The following is a 19432-nucleotide window of genomic DNA, read 5'->3' on the forward strand; positions in this document are numbered from 1 at the left end:
GGATAATCCCCAGAAATCAATTTAAAGGGTAATAAAATAATTGCTGATGCAATATTTTCCCTATAATTATTACAAAAACACAAAATAAGTAAAGATAAGTATTTATATTTGTGTACAAGCTGTTTAGATTGTCAAAAAGCCTGTGTTTTTAGGGTTATTAATGAAGTTTGTGTACTCAGACCAGTAATATTTGGGGTCATGGATATTTTGTGGGTCAGAAAGGTAAAAAGTTTGGAACCACTGGTTTACAGCACACGCGATTTCCGGTTAGCTTCTTAGCTTAGCCTCCTTCACAGCGACGCTTCAGCAGAGGCCACGCCTCCAGCAAGAATCACTTCTCTATAGCAGCGAGTCCAGACCCTCGTACGAAGCAGAGTCCAGACCCTCGTACGAAGCAGAGTCCAGACCCTCGTACGAAGCAAAGTGAAGGACAAGGGTCTGGTTTTTACCAGGCTACTGCTTATCCCTGATTCACACAACATTTTAAAACACCACACACTCTGGGACATCTAAGATTATCTTTAGAGCGGTCATGATAATCAGAACATCCTTAAGATAGTCGGAAGGGTCCAAAATCTGCACATTAATCTTTACGTATGAACACGGCTTTAGACACACATTATATAAATCAATTTAGTAAAAATTACATCCTGCTTTGTAAAGTGGGAGGGGATCACGGCACCACTTGCGACAGGACATACGCCAGGGTAAGGGGCGGGAATAAAACAGAAGACTAGACCATCCAAAATCACAGCTATTTTCTCCCCGTCTTCCCAGTCCACCAAGGACCCGGGCTTTGAAGGGCATAGCCCCTGAATTTGGACACAGCCTCCAATAACACCGGAAAACGTTTAGATTTGTCGCTAGTTGCTTTTTTGGGGAAAAAATGTTACAGAGGCCTAAAAACTCACTAAATCTAGCGACAAACCCGCAAAGTTCACAACACTGGGGGTAACAGATTTTCTCTCTACATAGTCCCAGATTCATCCAGGGCATCGTTTGTCACCTGCTCTCCTCTGACAGAAAACGTCCAGAAAAACTGGTCCATATCGGCACATCTTCGTTTCAAAAGTTCTCTCCGGTACAAAGGATACGATTAGTGAAGTAGGAGACAAAATAATGTGCGTGGCCAAGAATACAGTTGCAAACTGGCAGCTGAAACCAACTAATCTAGTTGTTGCAAACGTTCAGAATTCAGTGATCAACAGAAAATTTTGAATATTTTCAACAAGTAGTCTTCAAGACAACCCTTGTCCATTAGTTTGTTTTGTCTTGTTTGTTTTGTTGTGCGTTCCTTTTGGACAGTTTGTTTACTGAAAATCCGTCTTTCCAAATACAGATGTACGACAAACTGAAGGAGGAACAGGCAGTGGAATCAAAGGACTTTAGGAAGAGACTGTGTCTCCGTTCGGTGACGCTGCTGGATGATAAAACCAGAGGAGATTTGCTGTGCGAGGTCTCCTCCCTCCACACACAAACACACACACACACACACACACACTAATGTAATATATACACTATATTTTATAAAGTCACCGCTGCTGGTTGAGGACATTGTTCCCCTCACAGAGTTCATCGGAAGTGTGGCTGTGTTTTAGATAAAAGGGCCTGGATGATTGGAATTGCCATTACGTGCCTTAATTTTGTTGTTTTTATATAATTTTCTAAAAGGAAAAAAAACTTTTCAAAGAGATTTGTGTCTGAACCCCACACACAGAAAATATACGAGCTGTTTCCTGTCCGTCAGCAGTGGTAGCCTCCGTTTTTTTTTTTGTTTCCTGTAAATGTCTGTACGTTTGTTCAGTAGCACTTGAGACAGATTATATGCCAACAGTACATTTGTTTTGTGTTTTCAGTAGTGATTTTTCTTTACAGCTCCCAGATAGTCACGTTACCCCCGGCCATCAGTGGAGATGACTCAGCATTTGTTGGGAGTGAAATAAATAAAAAAAACAGTGCAAACTTGGGAATTTGTTAAAAAAAATTTAATGTTCACGTTTCCACAGGGAGAATCCTTTGTAATATTTTATCATATTAAAAAAGTCCAGGGGTCTCATTTATAAAGGATTGCGTGGAAACCATACTAAAAGTGAACATGCGGCCAAAAGGTGGAAATGGCGTACTCCAAAAAAAATTTTCAGATTTATAAAACCGTACGTACGCACGTTTCTGCGCATCTTTCCTTTATAAATCACAGCCGCACGTCAGAGTTTGCGCACGAGGTCCCTCCTCAGGTTCTGCCCTCTACACGCCCACACTCAACCATAAACAGTCAATGTAAAGTACCTCATGAATGTTAGGATGTATTTAAATCAGTCAGCTGATCAGTGATTGGTTCAGACACGCTCCGTCGTGTGTCTGGAGGATGACAGGTGCTGACTGACAGCAGCTCACGTGAACAGAATGTCTGTAGCTGACACAGATTTTCCCTCATTTTGCTTTAGAGTAATCTAACAATTTTTATAAAAAACTCAGCTTCAAATTAATTTTCTCTCAGTGCCTGCAGGACGATAAAAACAATAAAAATTAAATTAAGTAAGTCAGATAAAATTAGAAATAACTCCACCGCTCTTCTCCTCGTCCTCTCTCCCTCCTGCCTGCTCTGTTATCCGCAGCAGACACCCCCGCCCCGTGCGCACACGCACGCACGCGCGCGCCCGCGCGCGCGTGACAGATACGGACTTTAAAACGTGGCTTCATAACATCCACACTGGCAAGGTGGATGCGCCCTGCGCGTGTATCTAAAGCGTGACTTTTGCTGTCCTGCTGTTCTTGTTGGGGAGGGGTCTGTGGGTCAGGGAGGGGTCGGTGGGTCAGGGAGGGGTCTGTGGGTCNGGGGTCTGTGGGTCAGGGAGGGGTCGGTGGGTCAGGGAGGGGTCTGTGGGTCAGGGAGGGGTCTGTGGGTCAGGGAGGGGTCTGTGGGTCAGGGTCGTCTGAGGAGAAAGCAGATGAAGGGAGTTGCGCACGGGAACTTTTATTTAAGATTTAAGTTTTTTTTATTTCAAAGGTCCTCATGGCTCAGCAGCAGCAGCAGCAGAAGCATAAATATTACTGTTAAGAAAGCTGATGATAAAGCTGAATAAAAATCTAAGTCTGATTCTGAAGGTAAATTAAATATCTGACAGTGATCATTACACAGTGTGGCTCTAATTTCTCACTTCACCATCTGTGTCGCAGTTTCACGTCTCCAAAATGAGCGAACACATTGGTCAGAGCTGTGAGGCACCGCACATTTTCACGTCAAGTTTGGATTTTATAAATCACAACCTTGGTGTAAAAAGTGGCGTACGCAAGTTTCTGGGCTCAAATTGTGCGTACGCCAGTTTTATAAATCTGACCCCTGGGCTCAAATTGTGCGTACGCCAGTTTTATAAATCCGACCCCAGACCCGTTTTGGACTCATTTTTTGGGGGAGCTAACAGAAACTAGCTGGGCTAGGTAGCTAGCAGCTTGCTAACCGGTGTGCTAGCTTGCTATTTTAGCTTCTCTGTTGACTTGAAATGTAAACGTACGAATGCCTGTTCTCATTCAAGTGGCAGCCATTTTGGCTTGGCTTTGGGTTATGGAATAGTTTTACTGTGAAATTTTTATTTAGTTTTTTAATAAGTGGTTGTTGTTTTTTTTTTACTTTTGGTATTTGTGTGAATGAAGGAAGACACAGCTGTCTTGGAAAGTGACTGCTCATCGCGCACCAAAAACCTTTCTTTACTCGTGTTTGTTGCTGGTTGTTAGGATATTTTTATATATCCATAGCATAGTTTATTCCAAGAGCATTCTGGGAGCTGTAAATAAAATGTTTTACTGATGGTTTGTACCAAAGACACTATAAGATTTGGTCTCTGTATATTGTTTGTTTCTTTTTATATATAAGGGATTTGACTGTTTAAGGGGGAAATGTAAAAGGACAGAACCGTTTTTTTGTAGCTGGATTTAGAGTTTTATGAATAAATATTTAAGTTTGATTGACAAACTGCGTTTTCTGTGATTTTTTGTTTTTTTTAAGAGACAAACATCGGTTTCAAAAATGTAAAAGTCATATATAAAAATGTATTTTCCTAATATGCTTTGTGTATTTATTACACTGTGAGACAGCCAGTGATGCTGACTTGGCATAAAATCAAAACTACAAATGAACGTTGGTTAATTAGATAATCACAATACCAGTAGCACTGGTTCATTGGTTTTTATAGATTACGCAATCTGCACTGCATTTCACTTATAACAATGTAAGATCTGAGTAACAAACTACAGAAAATAAAACAGTGTAGACATCTGCACCAATGATCTGTGAAAACATCATCCCTTCACAGCTTCCAGAAATCATTCACAAAATTGGTTTAGCTTGAAGTATAAGACCTTCTTTAGCAATTCCACAGCAAAACCTGTGATGGGATTGTTCAGCCATCTACGCAGCACAAGGAGAAACAAAATTAAACTTCTCTGACTCAAAGTAAACATCAAAATGTATTTAAAGGGGACATATGATGCCAAATCCACTTTTTAGCTGTTAAATAGATTTTGTTGTGAACTTGGACTCTCTAGGAGGCAGAAAAGTTTAATTTAGTCTCTCGTGGTGCAGCAAAATATATTTATATTCTGTTTGGTTCATATTTTTCAGCCCGTCCGTTTTTTATTTTATTTTCTAATTTGCGACGGAATTACTATATAAGGTCTGGACTTACCGACGACAATTCCCTCATCTTAATTCTCCTCTGGTTCTGGGTCGAACTCTGGCTCCAACATGTAAGGATGGACAAGTCTTCTGTTGATATCTTTCAATTTAATTGTAAATAAAACATTTCTTCATCGCTAGAAAACATAACCCCCCCACTCTCAAACAGGAGTGGACCGGTCTAGAAGCGGGGGTGGGGGGTGGGGCTTGAACTGTCTTAAAGGAACAGTAACAAAACCAGCTAATTTGAGACACACAGCAGAAAGAGGGGTTGGTGAAGTTAAAAGAAGAAGGAATTCAGACCAAAGCTTTGTAGTTCCACTTTATAAAGACCTCAACTGACTGATTTAAATGTGAAAAGGAAGGATTTAAAAGCACATCATCTCTAAGGGCTAATGAAGTGGATTTTGCATGATATATTCATTTTAAAAATATGAAATTAAAGTTCACAGTCAGTATGTAAAACCTCAATTTATTTCATAATGGTAATGTACATTTATTATTGTTGGCCAGTAAACAAAAACTGTTTGTGAGGTATTACTGAACCTGTAGATTTCTTAACATATCAGGAATAAAACCCAAAACATCATTTTTAACAAACTGTTTTTACTAAAACAAGGCAACAGTGCGGTCATTTCACATCTTAAAACATGTCACTTTACAAACACGAATCATGTTTTCTGTTTGTTTACAGTTTTTAGTATAATCTGTCACATCTTAAACCGTTTCGTGTCTAAAGCGTGACTTGAGTAATCTTTGTTGCTCCTCTTGAATCCTCTCCTTCACTCCTTGGCTTCTTGTCCAGTCCACCTTTTACATCTTTTTTAGCCGTTTCCTCTTCCTCATTCCCCTCTTCTTCTTCATCCAGCTGAAGGCTTCCGGAGGAAAACCTCATCCGGGCTAACCCGGCGGGCCGTACCACTTTCCCCAGCTGGTGTGGTGGGCAGTAGTACGGATAGAAAACTTCGGGATCGGAGTCGCTGTAGCTCCCTGAGGTCCCGCCGATCATACATACTGAGGTGGGGCGTTCAGGGAGCGGGGAGGAGTTAAGTGGGAGGTAGGTGGGTCGGGAGGGCCGCGTCAGGTGAGGGTAGTACCCAAGGGGTCGAAACTCAGAGGCGGGGTTGAAGGTTGGGTTTGTACTCCTCGAGAGGTGGAACTTGACATCCGGTTGGCTCGCCACACGGCGAGGCAACCCAGGCAGGAAGTTGGAGTCGTCGCTGTAATGTCCCGCCTCCGTATGTCCAACGCCTAAAAGCCTCGATCCGTTGCTTCCCGTCTGGTAGACCTTCGCCAGTCCCAGACCGCCTGAACCACACGGGCGAAAGTCCCTCCTTATTGGTGACGCAGATGGCGAATCGTGGGCTAACGGGTAGAAAGACGGCCGTGAGACGCCATCCACTGACACAAAGTCCCGCCTCCTTACATGAGGGAGCCGCTCTAGTGAAGAAACACTGACGTAGTCTGATAAATATGGATGTCTGGTTAGCAGTGAGGGACCGGCAAATGGGAAGGATGGGAGGACCGGGTGATACTGGTAAGCTGGTGTGTTGGGGTAGAGGAGAACCAGCTGCTGTGCAGCGTCAGCATACGGCTGTGGGTTCGGCCGACGTCTCGACCGGTTGCCGTAAACACCGGCTAGCCTTTGGGCTTGGCGCTGTGCTCCGTTCCGTGCCCCCCTTGCGTCCTCCATTAAGGATGCAGAGGAAGTGCGTAACTTTGGCGAGGGGGTTGACTGGCCCAGGGATGGGGAAAGGGGAGTGACTTGAGCCAGGGGGTGTGGCCTTTGGTTGACAAGACTAGACGATTGGCTGCGTTTAGACGCTGTCTTCATTTCAGTGTCACTTAGACCTCGGCGATGGCGGTCCATTTCGTCCTGACTGTGGACGGCCAGAGCTCGGCTCGGCTGGGGGAACGGGAGTGATTGTTCGTATAACTGAGAAGGTAAGACGTAAAATTATTCTTCATCCTGCAATTAATCTACTAATTATTCTTGTTCACATGCTGGTGAAGATTATGAGTCAAGACAGTCAAAGATAAGTGGACTTTTTTATTCAAGAAGACAAGAAAACTTCTTTGAAACATCTTGACGAATAAAAAATTGTCCACTTGTCTTTGATTTAACCTGCTAGAGTTGATTCAGATAAATCACCAAAGAACGGTGGAATCTGAGTTATTTCTCATCACCTGTTTGGAGACGTCCGTGAGGAGATCAGGAGAAGATCGACACTGTCTGGAATCGAAGTCTGACTGGCAGTAGGTCCTGAAAGAGAACGAAAAGAATCAATGCAAATGGATATTTAATTAACAACAAAAATCCTCCTATTCATATTGTTGTTTTGAGTTCTAAACAGATTTCTTCAACCTCAAAATCTGTCCAGAACAAGAGAAGTCTATTAAAATGTTCTCATCTCTGCTGCTTCCTGTAGGTGTCTCTACAGCGCCTCACTATCTCTTTACCATCCTGGTCTGTCACACCCACCCTACATCGCTCCCTCCACCCTACATCTCTGGGGTCTTTCTTGTTTCCTTCTCCTTGACAGCTTCATCATCCTTTGTCCAGCATGTTTGTTTTGCTTTTATGGTTCATTCCTCTCCTCTCCAGATCAGACCACCTCCCCAGACTCTCTTCCACCTACAACCAACTGTCACTGCAAATCAGTCATCTGGAGATGGGGGGTCTCTGCAGTCACTAAGTGGGAGGTTCTTGGTGTGAATGAGGGGTTTGTTAAAGACAGGTTTTGGTTGGACTGACCATTTTGAGTGGGGTTTGAAGAAGCCATAGCGCTTCGATTGGATAAACACTGGGCAGCTGTGGGGACGAGTAGCTCGGCCAAAATGGCCAGAAAGTACTTATAATTATGAGTTCAAATATTAATTTTAGTCATAACTTGAGAAAAGACTGTGCTAGTCCCACCAAATTTTAAACACATTTACATTTTACAGTAATTTTTCTATTACCATTACTTCATCTTTAAACTTGCCCCACAAGACAAGTCAATCTGACCAATCAGTTTTGCCAAACTCAGCCCACACAGCCAAGAACCTCCCCTGTTTTGACAAACTCCGCCCACACAAACAAAATCCACCAATCAGTTGTCAAACTCCGTCCACACCAAAGAACTCCACAAATCACAGTTATGACAAACTCCGCCCCCACAGTCAAGAACCTCCCCCTATATTGGGGCGGCTGTGGCGGAGTGGTTAGGGGAGTCGTCCTGGAACCAGAAGGTCACTGGTTCGATCCCCCGTCCAGCCATCTCAGTCGTTGTGTCCTTGGGCAAGACACTTCACTCACCTTGCCTACTGATGGTGGTCAGTGGGTCCGGTGGCGCCAATGCATGGCAGCCCCACCTCTGTCAGTGTGCCCCAGGGCAGCTGTGGCTACAGTGTAGTTTGCCATCATCAGTGTGTGAATGTGAGTGTGAATGGGTGAATGTCTGCAGTGTAAAGCGCTTTGGGGGTCCGGAGGGACTTGAAAAGCGCTCTATAAGTTCAGTACCATTTACCATTCAGTACCAGTACCATATACTATAGAGACCCCTACTTGGTCGTCTGTGTACAATGAAAAAACTTCAAGAGTGGAAATAATTAGTATAATTTTTTTAATTTTAGTTGTAATTTCCTTGGTGTATTACTGCAATGCTCATGTTAACGATTTATTTCTGTCGCTGAGTGGTCTCAGAAATTTGTTTGGTAAAATCCACTCTTACCGTTCAAACTGTGAAGACTTCTTCTCTCCTGATCCCATACACTCCAGCAGCTGTTTCTGGGTTCTTCCACTGCCCCACAAAGCAAAAATCATACTAAAACTAATGCATTATCAAATATGATGAAAAATATCAACTCAGATTTGTCAGAGCATACATTTTAGTTGAAAATAAATCAGAAATATGACATTACTATTATAAAATTACATCGTACTGGTAAAAATAACTTCAGTGCAACACATTTGTAGTTATTTCTAAGCAAACATACAAAAAAGTGTATGTTTTGTTGCTTCTATGTTTGTACCTGTATCTAAACGTGGATCCTTTACAGGATAGCAGAGTTTTATGGACGGGCTTTGGTTCCTCAGCTAGCTTGAAGAAGGCGTGATACTCCACACATGTCTTCCAGAACGATTTACAAACGTCACGGCTCGCCATGGCGAACTCTAACGTATCCTTACACGATGGCTGGAAGGACAGGAAGTGACACTTCAAACAATCTCGGCTGAATGCGATGCTAACTTTCCATCCAAACTATCTTCTCTATGTGTGTGGTCATAATGTTTCGGCTAATTTATAGCTGAATTTTGGACAGTTCTTGAAGTTCTCACCCCAACTTTGTCATAAAGTTTAATGAGGAAGTGTTTGCGTTTGAAGCTGAGTTTGCGGATCTTCGCCCAGCTGAAGGTGTTGATTTTGGTATTTCCCTGAAAAACACAGAAAAAATACTAAGTTTAGATAATGGGGATTATAATGTAACCTTTTTGTGTGTATTTGTACACACATTAAGAACAGTTACTCCTACCTGAAAGACCAGAACTCCAGTGTGTGTGACAGCCAGGTTAATCCTCATCCCCTCCCCGTCATGAGCAGCATGAGGCCTGATGCCGTACATATCCAGCTTTCTGGCCACCTCCAGCAGCTGGACATCTGAGTCTGCTGGAGAGGCACCTCTAGGGGAAAACACACAAAAATAACACAATGGACTTTTAAAACCAACAGACAACAGCGATTAAATGATTAAACGCCAACAGATCTCAGTGTGTACACTTCATACCTGTGTCTTTTATGAAATTTGAGGATTTTGTTGTCCAAGTACTCCTGATTGGGAACATAGTGCTTCATGTCCAGATGTTGATAGTCCAGCTCCTCGTCGTAGTCCCCGATCTCTGCTGTTACACAAACACACACAAATCTACAAATGTCTTCTCTGATTCTAACTTATATTTTCTCAAAGGGTAACCAAAGACTGTCAAAATTTAAGGACATGTGTGACTTCGCCCAAATCTTAATAACAATGCAGACTACATTCTGGTATGTAGCAGGGACATACCTGGTACTTGTAGAGTAAATATATCAGGTACTTACAGGGTACTTACCTGGTACCTATCGATACATAAATGGTACATAACCTTACTGGTCACCTAACTGGTATTTCAAAGGTACACAGCACTATGTGCCTATGTATTAATAGGTTCCCTGGAACTCTAACTTGTTCCTTTGGTGTGGTTTGGTCTCATTTGTCTCAGTGTCTCCCTGTGACCTGTCCAGGGTGTACCCCACTTCCCTTAGAGTGACTACTGGTGACAGGCACCAGGGACCCCCAAGAGCCAAAATAGAAAAGCAGGTAAAGATGGACACCTGGTACCTGTGAGTACATAACTAGCACATGCTCTTACTGGATATCTAAATAATACTTAACAGCTACACACATGATATGTTTAGGTACTTAACTGGTACTTACAGAATAAAGTATATACCTGGAACTTAATGGGTACCTAACCAGTACTTACCGGCTACATACCTAATACCTTTATGTACCTAATTTTTACTTAGTCTAGAGTATATACCTGGTACTTAGTGGGAACCTAACTGGTACTTACTGGAAAAGAGTCTGATACCATTAAGTACCTAACTGGTTATTCCTAAGTACCTGGTACTTAATGAGTACCTAACTTGTAATTACATGGCACCAGGTCTTTAACACAATTATCATGTACCTAAGTAGTACTTATGGTCTACATACTTGATACCTTTAGTATCTAACTGGTACTTACAAAGTATTTACCTGATAATTGCATGGTTCCAGGTCTTTAACTGGTAATTATCATGTACCTAACTAGTACTTAGGGACTATGTACTGAATACCTTTAGTATCTAACTGATACAAAGTATTTATCTGGTAATTACAGGGTACCAACAGAGACCAGACTGTAACTTGTTCTTACAGGATATGTACCCTTTAAGAACCTAGTATAACCACTAAGTACCAGTTAGGTACCCTGTAGGTACAAGTTACAGGTAAAATATTGGATTGTATTATGCTATCAAAATGCTTTTATGAAATACTTAATCTCAGAATATATTTGTATTATTTTAGTTCTTACCCTGCAGTATGTGTGAGACCAGCAGTGCGGCGCTGTTGTCGTTACAGGTCAGACTGCCGTTGGATAAATCCTGTTTTATCTGTAAGGCAAAAAGATACCTGCACGTACACAATTACAAAGGGTTAAAACTACACAATATTAATGCTAATAAATTGGTATATATTTTTATTTAAAAGGCCCCAAAATACCTCGTGAGACCTCTCTTTAGTTGTCCAGGATCTGGAGGGAAGAATTTGACTATAAACCTAAAGAATAAATCATTGGTGTCTGACAGAGAGAAAAAAGTAAAAAAGAGAAAAACTTTCAATACGGAAAAAAAGTTAAGTTTTTAGATAATTCCCAAATTTCATATTTTACCCAACAACAAACTTTTTAAAAACAAACTTAAACTTTTAGCATTTCATTCATGACAAAAAGTCCTCTCTGAACGGAATGCCAAAACCAATTTTAAAAGCTAATTATGTTTTTATTTATGTGCTTTTTGCCACCAAATCATGAATAATTTTTAGAAATGAAAAAAATACACTGCCTTTTCCACATTAGAACATAACGTGCCTTGAGTCCATAATGCAGTATAGATGTTGTTTTTCTTGCTTTTCTGAGAATAAATTTTATATAATTACATCATTATTCTTATTATATACTGTATAACAATTTCTGTTCCAACAAAATAGGTCCTGGTTTTGTTAAAAATATATCAGTTGTAATGAGTGTTTTGATTAGTAAAAGGTTTTTCTGTCCTAAGTGACCTCATAAATAGAAACCAGACGCTAGTTGGATTTTTTTTCTTATTAGTCTGCCTTCCTGTTGTGCTTTTAAAACAAGATGAGGAAAATACTTACATTTAATCTGTTTGACTAGAGGCTTCAGCAATTCCAACCAAACCTGCAACAGAAACATTTTCAAAGAAGCAGAATAAAGACTAAAATGTGAATACTTGAGTATTTTTTGTATTTCTTACGTAATGGCCACTGTGATGTCTGAACTCCAGTCCAAAGTACTCCTTTTCCAGTAGTTTCAGATGACCACAAACTTTGTTGAAGAAGTCGCCACCTAAAACATTTTGCTGAAAGGAAGGAGAGAAGAAATTAAAGTGGGTGTTAGTCAGAGGGATAATTGGGTTTTTCTTAATTCTTAATCTGGAGATTCTCAAGGGACCCAATCAAACCAGAGTTCAGTTACTTTTATTCACCAGAACATGAAGAATAATGAGATCCTGTATAATCCGCAAATGGTATAAACTGTAATTTAAATTTATGTATTTTTATAGTTTTTTATACAATTGGCTAAAAAGATATTAGTTTAATTTTGGAATAAGCTGCTAACATGAAAAGTAGGTAAAAGTCATTGAATGTTGGGTTTGTCTACAACTGCATAGCATTTTAGTGTTAACCTGATCCAAGATGGCCGCCACAGCTAATTCTACGGGTTTTGAGCTAAAATTTGGTGTGTTAGTAGTTGAGTACTGGCAAATCAGATGAGGTATTTCACCCTCCTGCTGCCCTTGGGTCAAAATGACTAGAAACTCTTAGCAGTGGTGAGCACAGCTAACCAAAAAGTTAGCTTTGCTAGCTCATAGTCTGCTGACTAAAAATATAGCTTTGCTAAAGCTAAATTGGTAAACATGTAAAAAAATAAAAAAGGAAGGAAGCTAAGGCTAAACAGCTAAAGAAGTAAAAATGAGCCAAAGCTAACACTAGCAGCTAATTGCTAACTATTAAGATGGCATCACATGTCTTTGGCTGTGTCCAAAACGACAGGCCDGGTCCTCCGGAGGACCCAGACTCCCCGGTCTTGGTGGGCCGGGTCCTTGGTAGACCGTGAAGACCGGAAAAAAAGAGGCTGTGATTTTGGACGGTCTAGCCTCCCCTCCTCACCCCGGCGTACGTCATGTCACCTAGCAACTGTGACGACGCTAAACAAGCAAACTTAAATCAAAACTAGAAAATTATCAATACATTAGCATTATTAATATCACAAAACTATGAAATTAACTTAAAAGTATCATTTGAAGAACTAATTGACCCGCTGTAGGTTCATGTTTATTTCGCGTTTTTTATGACGAAAAAATAATATTTAAAAACATGTCCATACAAATGATAAAAGTATTAGAATTACAACCGCTAAATTTTTTTAATTTTTAAATCACCATATTTTTATTTAAAATGTATTCTTTTCTCTCGCTTCGTCCGCCATTACTAGCTTAAAAAAATCTCCGGTCGGGCCGCAATGCATTATGGGATATGCTGGGCCGGGAAGGATCCATCGGACCTGTCCTTCGATTCGGGCCAAAGGAAGGACGTATTTGTCGGATGCATCGGAGGAGTCTTACGTTTTGGACGTCCTTCGTCGCGGCGCTGTGACGTATGAGGACGATGAATTCGACCTTCGGAGGACCCGTCCTGCCGTTTTGGACACAGCCTTTGTCTCCATCCAGCTTAAGACTGTTGATGCTAGTCAGCTATTAGTGTACCTAAATTTGGCAAAAGCTAACTGGTCCTCTAACAGTTTTCAAAGTGAGGAAAAGCACCAAACAAAAAATAGATGGTTCTCAGGTGATGTAACAACTTGTGGATCATGTGTTCAAATCACCATATTTGTGGGCGCTAACATGAGAAGATAAAGGTGCCGCCAAACAAAATATATTCTTAGAGTTTTTTTCATAACAGTACCAGTGTATTTGACCGTGGCCTGCCAGTCCTTATACTTTCCCCACCATCAGGCTAAAGCTAGGTTTATAGTTGACGCATCGCGCCAGGTGCAAAGGGGCACGCACCAATAGTGACACAGTAGTGGTGTCCCGGCCTGTTGTCATGCACCTTCAAATTTTTGTAACTCCACAAAGGTTGTGCGTGCTGCGGACCTTTCATATAGTTTGTCTATCAAAGTGTACTGCCACATGGTCTTTTGGAGAATACTACAACATTGTATCAAGTATAAACACCTACACCACTGGGTAGGGCATTAGCAACGTACAGTTGTGTTCAGAATTATTCAACCACCAATACAGTAAAGTGTTTTAGTAAGTTTGATGTTTATTTTTTATCTCGTTCACAATCAGATCAAAGAAGGACTATAATAATAAACAAATGCAACCTAAATTACAACATCTTTTCAGGTATACCAACAAATGTCCGTTTAGTAATTTCCTCATTGACAAAATTATAGTCACATTCATCATTAGTACTTAGTACAACTCCCTTTGGCAGTAATAACATCCTTCAGACATGAAACATAGCTAGACACAAGTTTCTTGCAGCGATCGAAAGGTATTTGTCCTCATGGACAAAGCAACACGTCCTCACTCCCGACTCATCAACATATTGACGCTTGGTCAGGTACTCTGTGTTCAGTTTTGACGTGTCGGGTACCCCCTTTTCGTCAGTCATTGCTGCCCGCAGCTTTTCTGGGTTGTGCCACTTAGGGGTCTTTGGGTTGGGGGTCTGTGGTTAATATGAGAGAGATTAATTTTAGGTACTGAGGTCAGTGATAGGCTGTATATGGCTAACAGAAGTTAAATTTAGGGTCTGGGACAGTTCTCGCACATTCTCTACACTTTAAAAAATGATTAATATGAGGAATCAGGGTTAATGGTTCCTTTTAAGTACTGAGGCCAGGGATAGGCTGCATATGGCTAATAGAAGTTAAATTTGGGGTCTGGGATGGTTAGTTGTTGCACATTTCCTACTCTTTTCAAAAATACGACAATGCACTCCCCCTCCTCCGTCTCATCTCCTTAAGAACTGATACGAGGGGGGCACATGACACATCCAAAACTGGCCAAACGTCAATATGTTGATGAGTTGGGAGTGAGAATGGGTTAGGGCAACGGCCTCTAGTTCATTGACATTCTTCGGCTTGTGTCCTGCAACTGCCTTCTTCAAGTCCCACCAGAGATTTTCTATGGGATTAAAGTCAGGTGATTGTGATGGCCACTCCAGAATCTTCCAACCCATCTTCTGCATTTTTATCTCGTCGCTCCAGAGAACAGTGTCCCAAAACCTTTGTGGTTTGTCCACATGGTTCTTGGCATACTGGAGTTGACTCTTCTTGTGCTTTGGAGTCAGCAGAGGGGTAGTTTGGGAGTTCTGGCACAGAGGCCTTCATCTTGCAGTGTGCGCCTTATCGTTTGGGCCGAAACCTAAGTGCCTCCCTCTGACAAGTCCTGTCGCAGTGCCTCAGCTGTCAGCCGGGAATTTTTATCCACCTTTCGTTTCTGGTAACGGACAGAAGTCACTGACAGCAACCTCTTTCTGCCACGCCCAGGTAGTGTTTGCACTGTGCCTTTAGATTTTAACTTGTGGATTCTGCTTCCAATTGTGTCTCTTGGGATGTTTAATGTCTTTGCTTTCTTTTTATATCCGCATCCTTGCTTTTGAAGAGAAACAACCTCCTTTCTTGACTTCTTTGACCATTCCCTGGACTTCACCATGTTGCAAAGACACTACTAACTGTGTAGAAGGAGCTGAGTATCCCAGTCCTTTTAAATCTACTTAATTGATGCTCGTTGTGGCTCTTTTCACATCAGCAGGTGCTTTTAACGCCTGACTGAAGACACCTGATCGCGACCTCTGTTCTTGAGAGTGGTCATTTTTAAGGGGTTGAATAATTTTGAACACAACTGTAGCACTCCACTGCCCTACCATGATGGCATTAGAAACTAAGCTGCTACCATGGGTTTATATACTCTACCACCAGGTTATTATACCAAAGCTCAGTGCCAGCTACATTTTTTTTGTTTTTATGTTGTTGTTTTTTTGTTTGTTTTGGTGTCATGATTTACGTCAGTAGTACAGTGTTTCCTGGTAGCACTTCTTGGCCTCGTCCAACATTTTGTTTGTTTCTTTTCTATTTCAGTAGCTAGCTTTAGCGATTCTGCCAGAGTTTCCTTGCTACTAGCTAAATGCTAGCCCACAAACATGGTGGGGCCGGTAAAAAAAAGGTACCTGAATGATGATGTCAATGAGAATCATTTATCATTTTTGCTGTTAGCTGGTTAGCGGAACCATGCCCACCACTGAGACTTAGTTTTAAAATCAAAGCCTTGTGGATGCAACGCAGTGGTGATAGCGTATTCTTCTAGTTTAATCAACAAAATGAAGCTAAATTCTAACATAAATGCAACACTAGAACTGAACTTATAAAATCTCTGCTTCTCTGTCCTCATCTTTTATTCCTTTAATTGCCGGGACGGTGTTTGTTCGTCGTGCTGCAGGAACATGTTTTTTTTAGTACTTCCTGTCTCCTAGCTGGTGTTTAGCCACATGGCGTGGGTCACTGGAAGACGCTTATTAACTTGTCAGGAAGCAGAGGAGAAAAACAGCATCTGGTACTGATGATAGAGCCAACACAGATCTAAAACACACCTTACATAAAACCTATCTTCTCTGTGCGGATTATTTAGTCCATCAGTCCGCTCTTCTTCTTCTCCACATCTTGTCTGATCATTAATTGAGTTTTTGCCCTGAAGGTTTGAGGATTGGGGTCAGAGGACAAACCTCTCCCCCCTCCTTCCTTTTCCTGAAAAATAAATCTAATTCTTCAACGTTTTGGTGGCTTGGCCCTTACAGAAGCTCAAACCGGTCCTTACGGTGACGGACGTCTCAGCTGCAGCGCTTCTCTTTAATTCTCTACAATTACTCTAAATTTATCTGTTTATTTTAGCTTCAGCCCTTCTGCTCATCCATCCACACTTATTCTGTTTTCCTCCTGTTCTTGACGACATCTTTCCTTCACCTCCACTGGTTAAGATGCTACCAAAGTCCCAAAGGCTCAGGGGAATCTTAGGGGGAGAATGGGGCCACTTTGGTAACACAAAACACACACACACACACACACACACACACACACACACACACACACACACACACACACACACACACACACACACACACCACCACCACCACCAGCCTTTGGTCCCCACAAGGAGCATTAGGTCCCCACGAGGCTATACTTCGTCCCCACCAAGTAGCAAAAACATGGGGCCATTTCACTTCACCTGCTGTCCTCAGGTCAAAATGACCCTGAAGTCCTCAGGTTAAGGCTTCATTGGGTCATTTTGACCCGAGGGCAGCAGGTGGGTTAAATTATTTGAACAAAACAAATTTTGTATCCAGAAATGCTTCTGTGCTTATCTGCATGCACCTTGCGGACAAATAAATGATTTAAAATGATTGTTAATGATGGTTAATGTTGATTGTTAATCTGACATAAAGTGATTTTTAGGGTCCAAAACTATAGGTTATAAATAGTTTACATTTTATTAAATTTATAAATAATTTATTTATTATTAAATTTTCATCATCAGTTGATACAAACAAAAAGTTTCAAACAGATCAGGCAACATTTTATGAAAATAAAAGCACTTTCTGACAGGGGCAAAGCCAGAGGGGTGGCCAGGGTGGCAGTATCTGATTGGCCATCCCAGGTGCCACCCCAAAATAATGGACAAGTGAGAGGGTGTCTTAGATTTTGTATTTGCATTTACATTTTGTTAAAGATTGTTCTCCACTACTGTACTGTATAAAATTTCAGCTGGTTGTTACAAAATGTCTGAATTATAGCCCTTTGTAAAATTAGCATTAGCATTAGTGTTTCTAAATGGTCTCAAATCTGAGACCACGGTCTTGATCCAGAAAAGGGTAGGGTGCTTTGTCTGAGTCAGGGAGGAGATCCCGCCCCAAACGGGGGAGTTTAAGTATCTCGGGGTCTTGTTTATGAATGAGGGAAGTATGGAGCGGGAGATCGACAGGCTGATTGGTGCTGCGTCTGCAGTGATGTGGGCGTTGTACCGGTCTGTCGTGGTGAAGCGTGGTTTACCGGTCGGTCTACGTTCCTACCCTCATCTATGGTCACAAGCTTTGAGTAGTGACTGAAAGAACGAGATCACAGATACAAGCAGCTGAAATGAGTTTCCTCTGCAGGGCGTCTGGGCTCTCCCTTAAGGACTCGACACACGGGGAGCGACAAACTACAGCGATTAACGGCTGTCATCGCAGCCAGGGTGAAACCCGACACACGGTACGCGATAACGATCGCAGCGTTGTGAATCGCACTCTCAGGTCGCTTGTCTTCACGAAATTTGATTGGTTCTTGACTCTGAAGGCGGGTGTGCATTACGGACGTGTAAACTAAACAAATCTTGCGATGCTAATGTTATTGAAAAACAAACACACATCGAGATACAGTTTTATGAGGAAAAACTTACCATAAACTTCACCCTGGTGCCAATAAATTCCCACAAAGCTTTTTAGTAATCACTTGGTGAAAGTGTTAGCTAACGGCAGTGTGTAGCATACTCTCCTCTCATTGGTCAGTCAATGAAACCCTCGCTGATTGGTTGTACGCTAAGCGACAGCGACAAAAGTTGAACATTTTTCAACTTTCATATGTCGCGTCGCAAGCTCGCGTGTGCACGTCTACGTGTACGAGCGTGAAATTTCACATGCACTATTTTCGCCGGTCGCTTAGCTGGAGGAGGGCGAGCGATTGTCGCCTCACCGCACAGGCTCCATAGGAAATGAATGGAGAGCGAGCGACGTCGCCTCCCGTGTGTCGAGCCCTTTAGAGATAGGCTGAGAAGCTCAGTCATCCAGGAGGGACTCAGAGTAGAGCCGCTGCTCCTCCACGTCGAGAGGAGCCAGTTGAGGTGGTTCATCTGGTTAGGATGCCTCCTGGACGCCTCCCTGGTGAGGTGTTCTGGACACGTCCCACTGGGAGGAGACCCAGAGGAAGACCCAGGACACGCTGGAGGGACTATGTCTCTCAGCTGGCCTGGGAACACCTTGGGATTCCCCCAAAGGAGCTGGTCCAAGTGACCGGGGAGAGGGAAGTCTGGGTCTCTCTGCTTAGACTGCTGCCCCCGAGACCCGACCCCGGATAAGTGGAAGAAAATGGACGGACAGATTAGTGTTTAGCATAATTTGGGATTAGCATCTGCAGTCAGCATGGGATCCTCCTTAGCTATTCCACAACAAATGTAATTTCAAGAACTCTTAAAATGTCTGAATTATAGCATTTTTAAAAAGTAAACTGTAGCCATCTTGAATTTTTGATTAACGTTTCGAATTTGGTAAAGATTGTTTTCGGCTACTTCTACGCTAATCTTCAGTTCTGTATGTATAAAACTGTCTGAATATTAAGTTGTAACTAGCATTTAGCATGTTTTTTTTAATTATTCTCGATCACACAAACTTTCTGCTTGGTTTTTATAAAGCAGCTGAATTGAAGCCATTTGGAATTAACTGAGGCGGCAGTCTTAAATTCTTCATATTCAGAGTGCTTTTCTTTATTTGGATGTGCCCCCTAAAACTTGGCCACCCCTGTTCCACCCCTTACAAAACAAAGTCTAGCTCTGCCCCTGCTTTTTGATTGATTTGCTGGTTTTTACTTCAGCAATTAATCAAAAGCTTTAATATCTGACAGCTTGTTTCTGCAGAGCTGCTCTGATCATGAAAACACGATAAACGAGCTGATTTTCTTCATGTGTCTGAGCTCAGATTGAGGCTGAGCTGCTGCCTGCTCTGTCCATTAGAGACAGACGGAGAGGACAGCCCTGAGGACAGCAGCAGGAAGGCTTCTGATGGAGGAAATAATCTTAATCTGCTCTATTCACTTTAAAATCTGCTTTAGATTTTATATTAACTTCTTGTTTATTATTATTA

General features: G+C 41.9%; 2 protein-coding genes across 3 annotated transcripts in view; one reads left to right on the forward strand and one right to left on the reverse strand.

The window, feature by feature from the left end:
• Window positions 1-2057, forward strand: part of LOC106523843 (serine/threonine protein kinase 26) — a 45421-nt gene extending 43364 nt beyond the window's left edge. For both annotated transcript variants that reach the window (XM_014017419.1, XM_014017420.1), the window contains exon 12: window positions 1340-2057. In XM_014017419.1, coding sequence (XP_013872873.1) covers window positions 1340-1355 — 16 coding nt within the window. In that variant the 3' untranslated portion in view covers window positions 1356-2057. The remainder of the gene's footprint in view (window positions 1-1339) is intronic.
• A 3090-nt stretch (window positions 2058-5147) lies between these two features.
• Window positions 5148-19432, reverse strand: part of LOC106523845 (FERM domain-containing protein 7) — a 17755-nt gene continuing 3470 nt past the window's right edge. The window contains exons 2-12 of the mRNA XM_014017422.1: window positions 11731-11835; window positions 11612-11654; window positions 10958-11036; window positions 10770-10867; window positions 9440-9554; window positions 9188-9335; window positions 8994-9089; window positions 8687-8850; window positions 8386-8454; window positions 6860-6935; window positions 5148-6608 (exon numbers count right to left, since the gene is read on the reverse strand). Coding sequence (XP_013872876.1) covers window positions 5406-6608; window positions 6860-6935; window positions 8386-8454; window positions 8687-8850; window positions 8994-9089; window positions 9188-9335; window positions 9440-9554; window positions 10770-10867; window positions 10958-11036; window positions 11612-11654; window positions 11731-11835 — 2196 coding nt within the window. The 3' untranslated portion in view covers window positions 5148-5405. The remainder of the gene's footprint in view (window positions 6609-6859; window positions 6936-8385; window positions 8455-8686; window positions 8851-8993; window positions 9090-9187; window positions 9336-9439; window positions 9555-10769; window positions 10868-10957; window positions 11037-11611; window positions 11655-11730; window positions 11836-19432) is intronic.

The sequence above is a fragment of the Austrofundulus limnaeus genome, unplaced genomic scaffold (assembly GCF_001266775.1).
Source record: "Austrofundulus limnaeus strain Quisiro unplaced genomic scaffold, Austrofundulus_limnaeus-1.0 Scaffold167, whole genome shotgun sequence".
NCBI classification, from domain to species: Eukaryota; Metazoa; Chordata; class Actinopteri; order Cyprinodontiformes; family Rivulidae; genus Austrofundulus; species Austrofundulus limnaeus.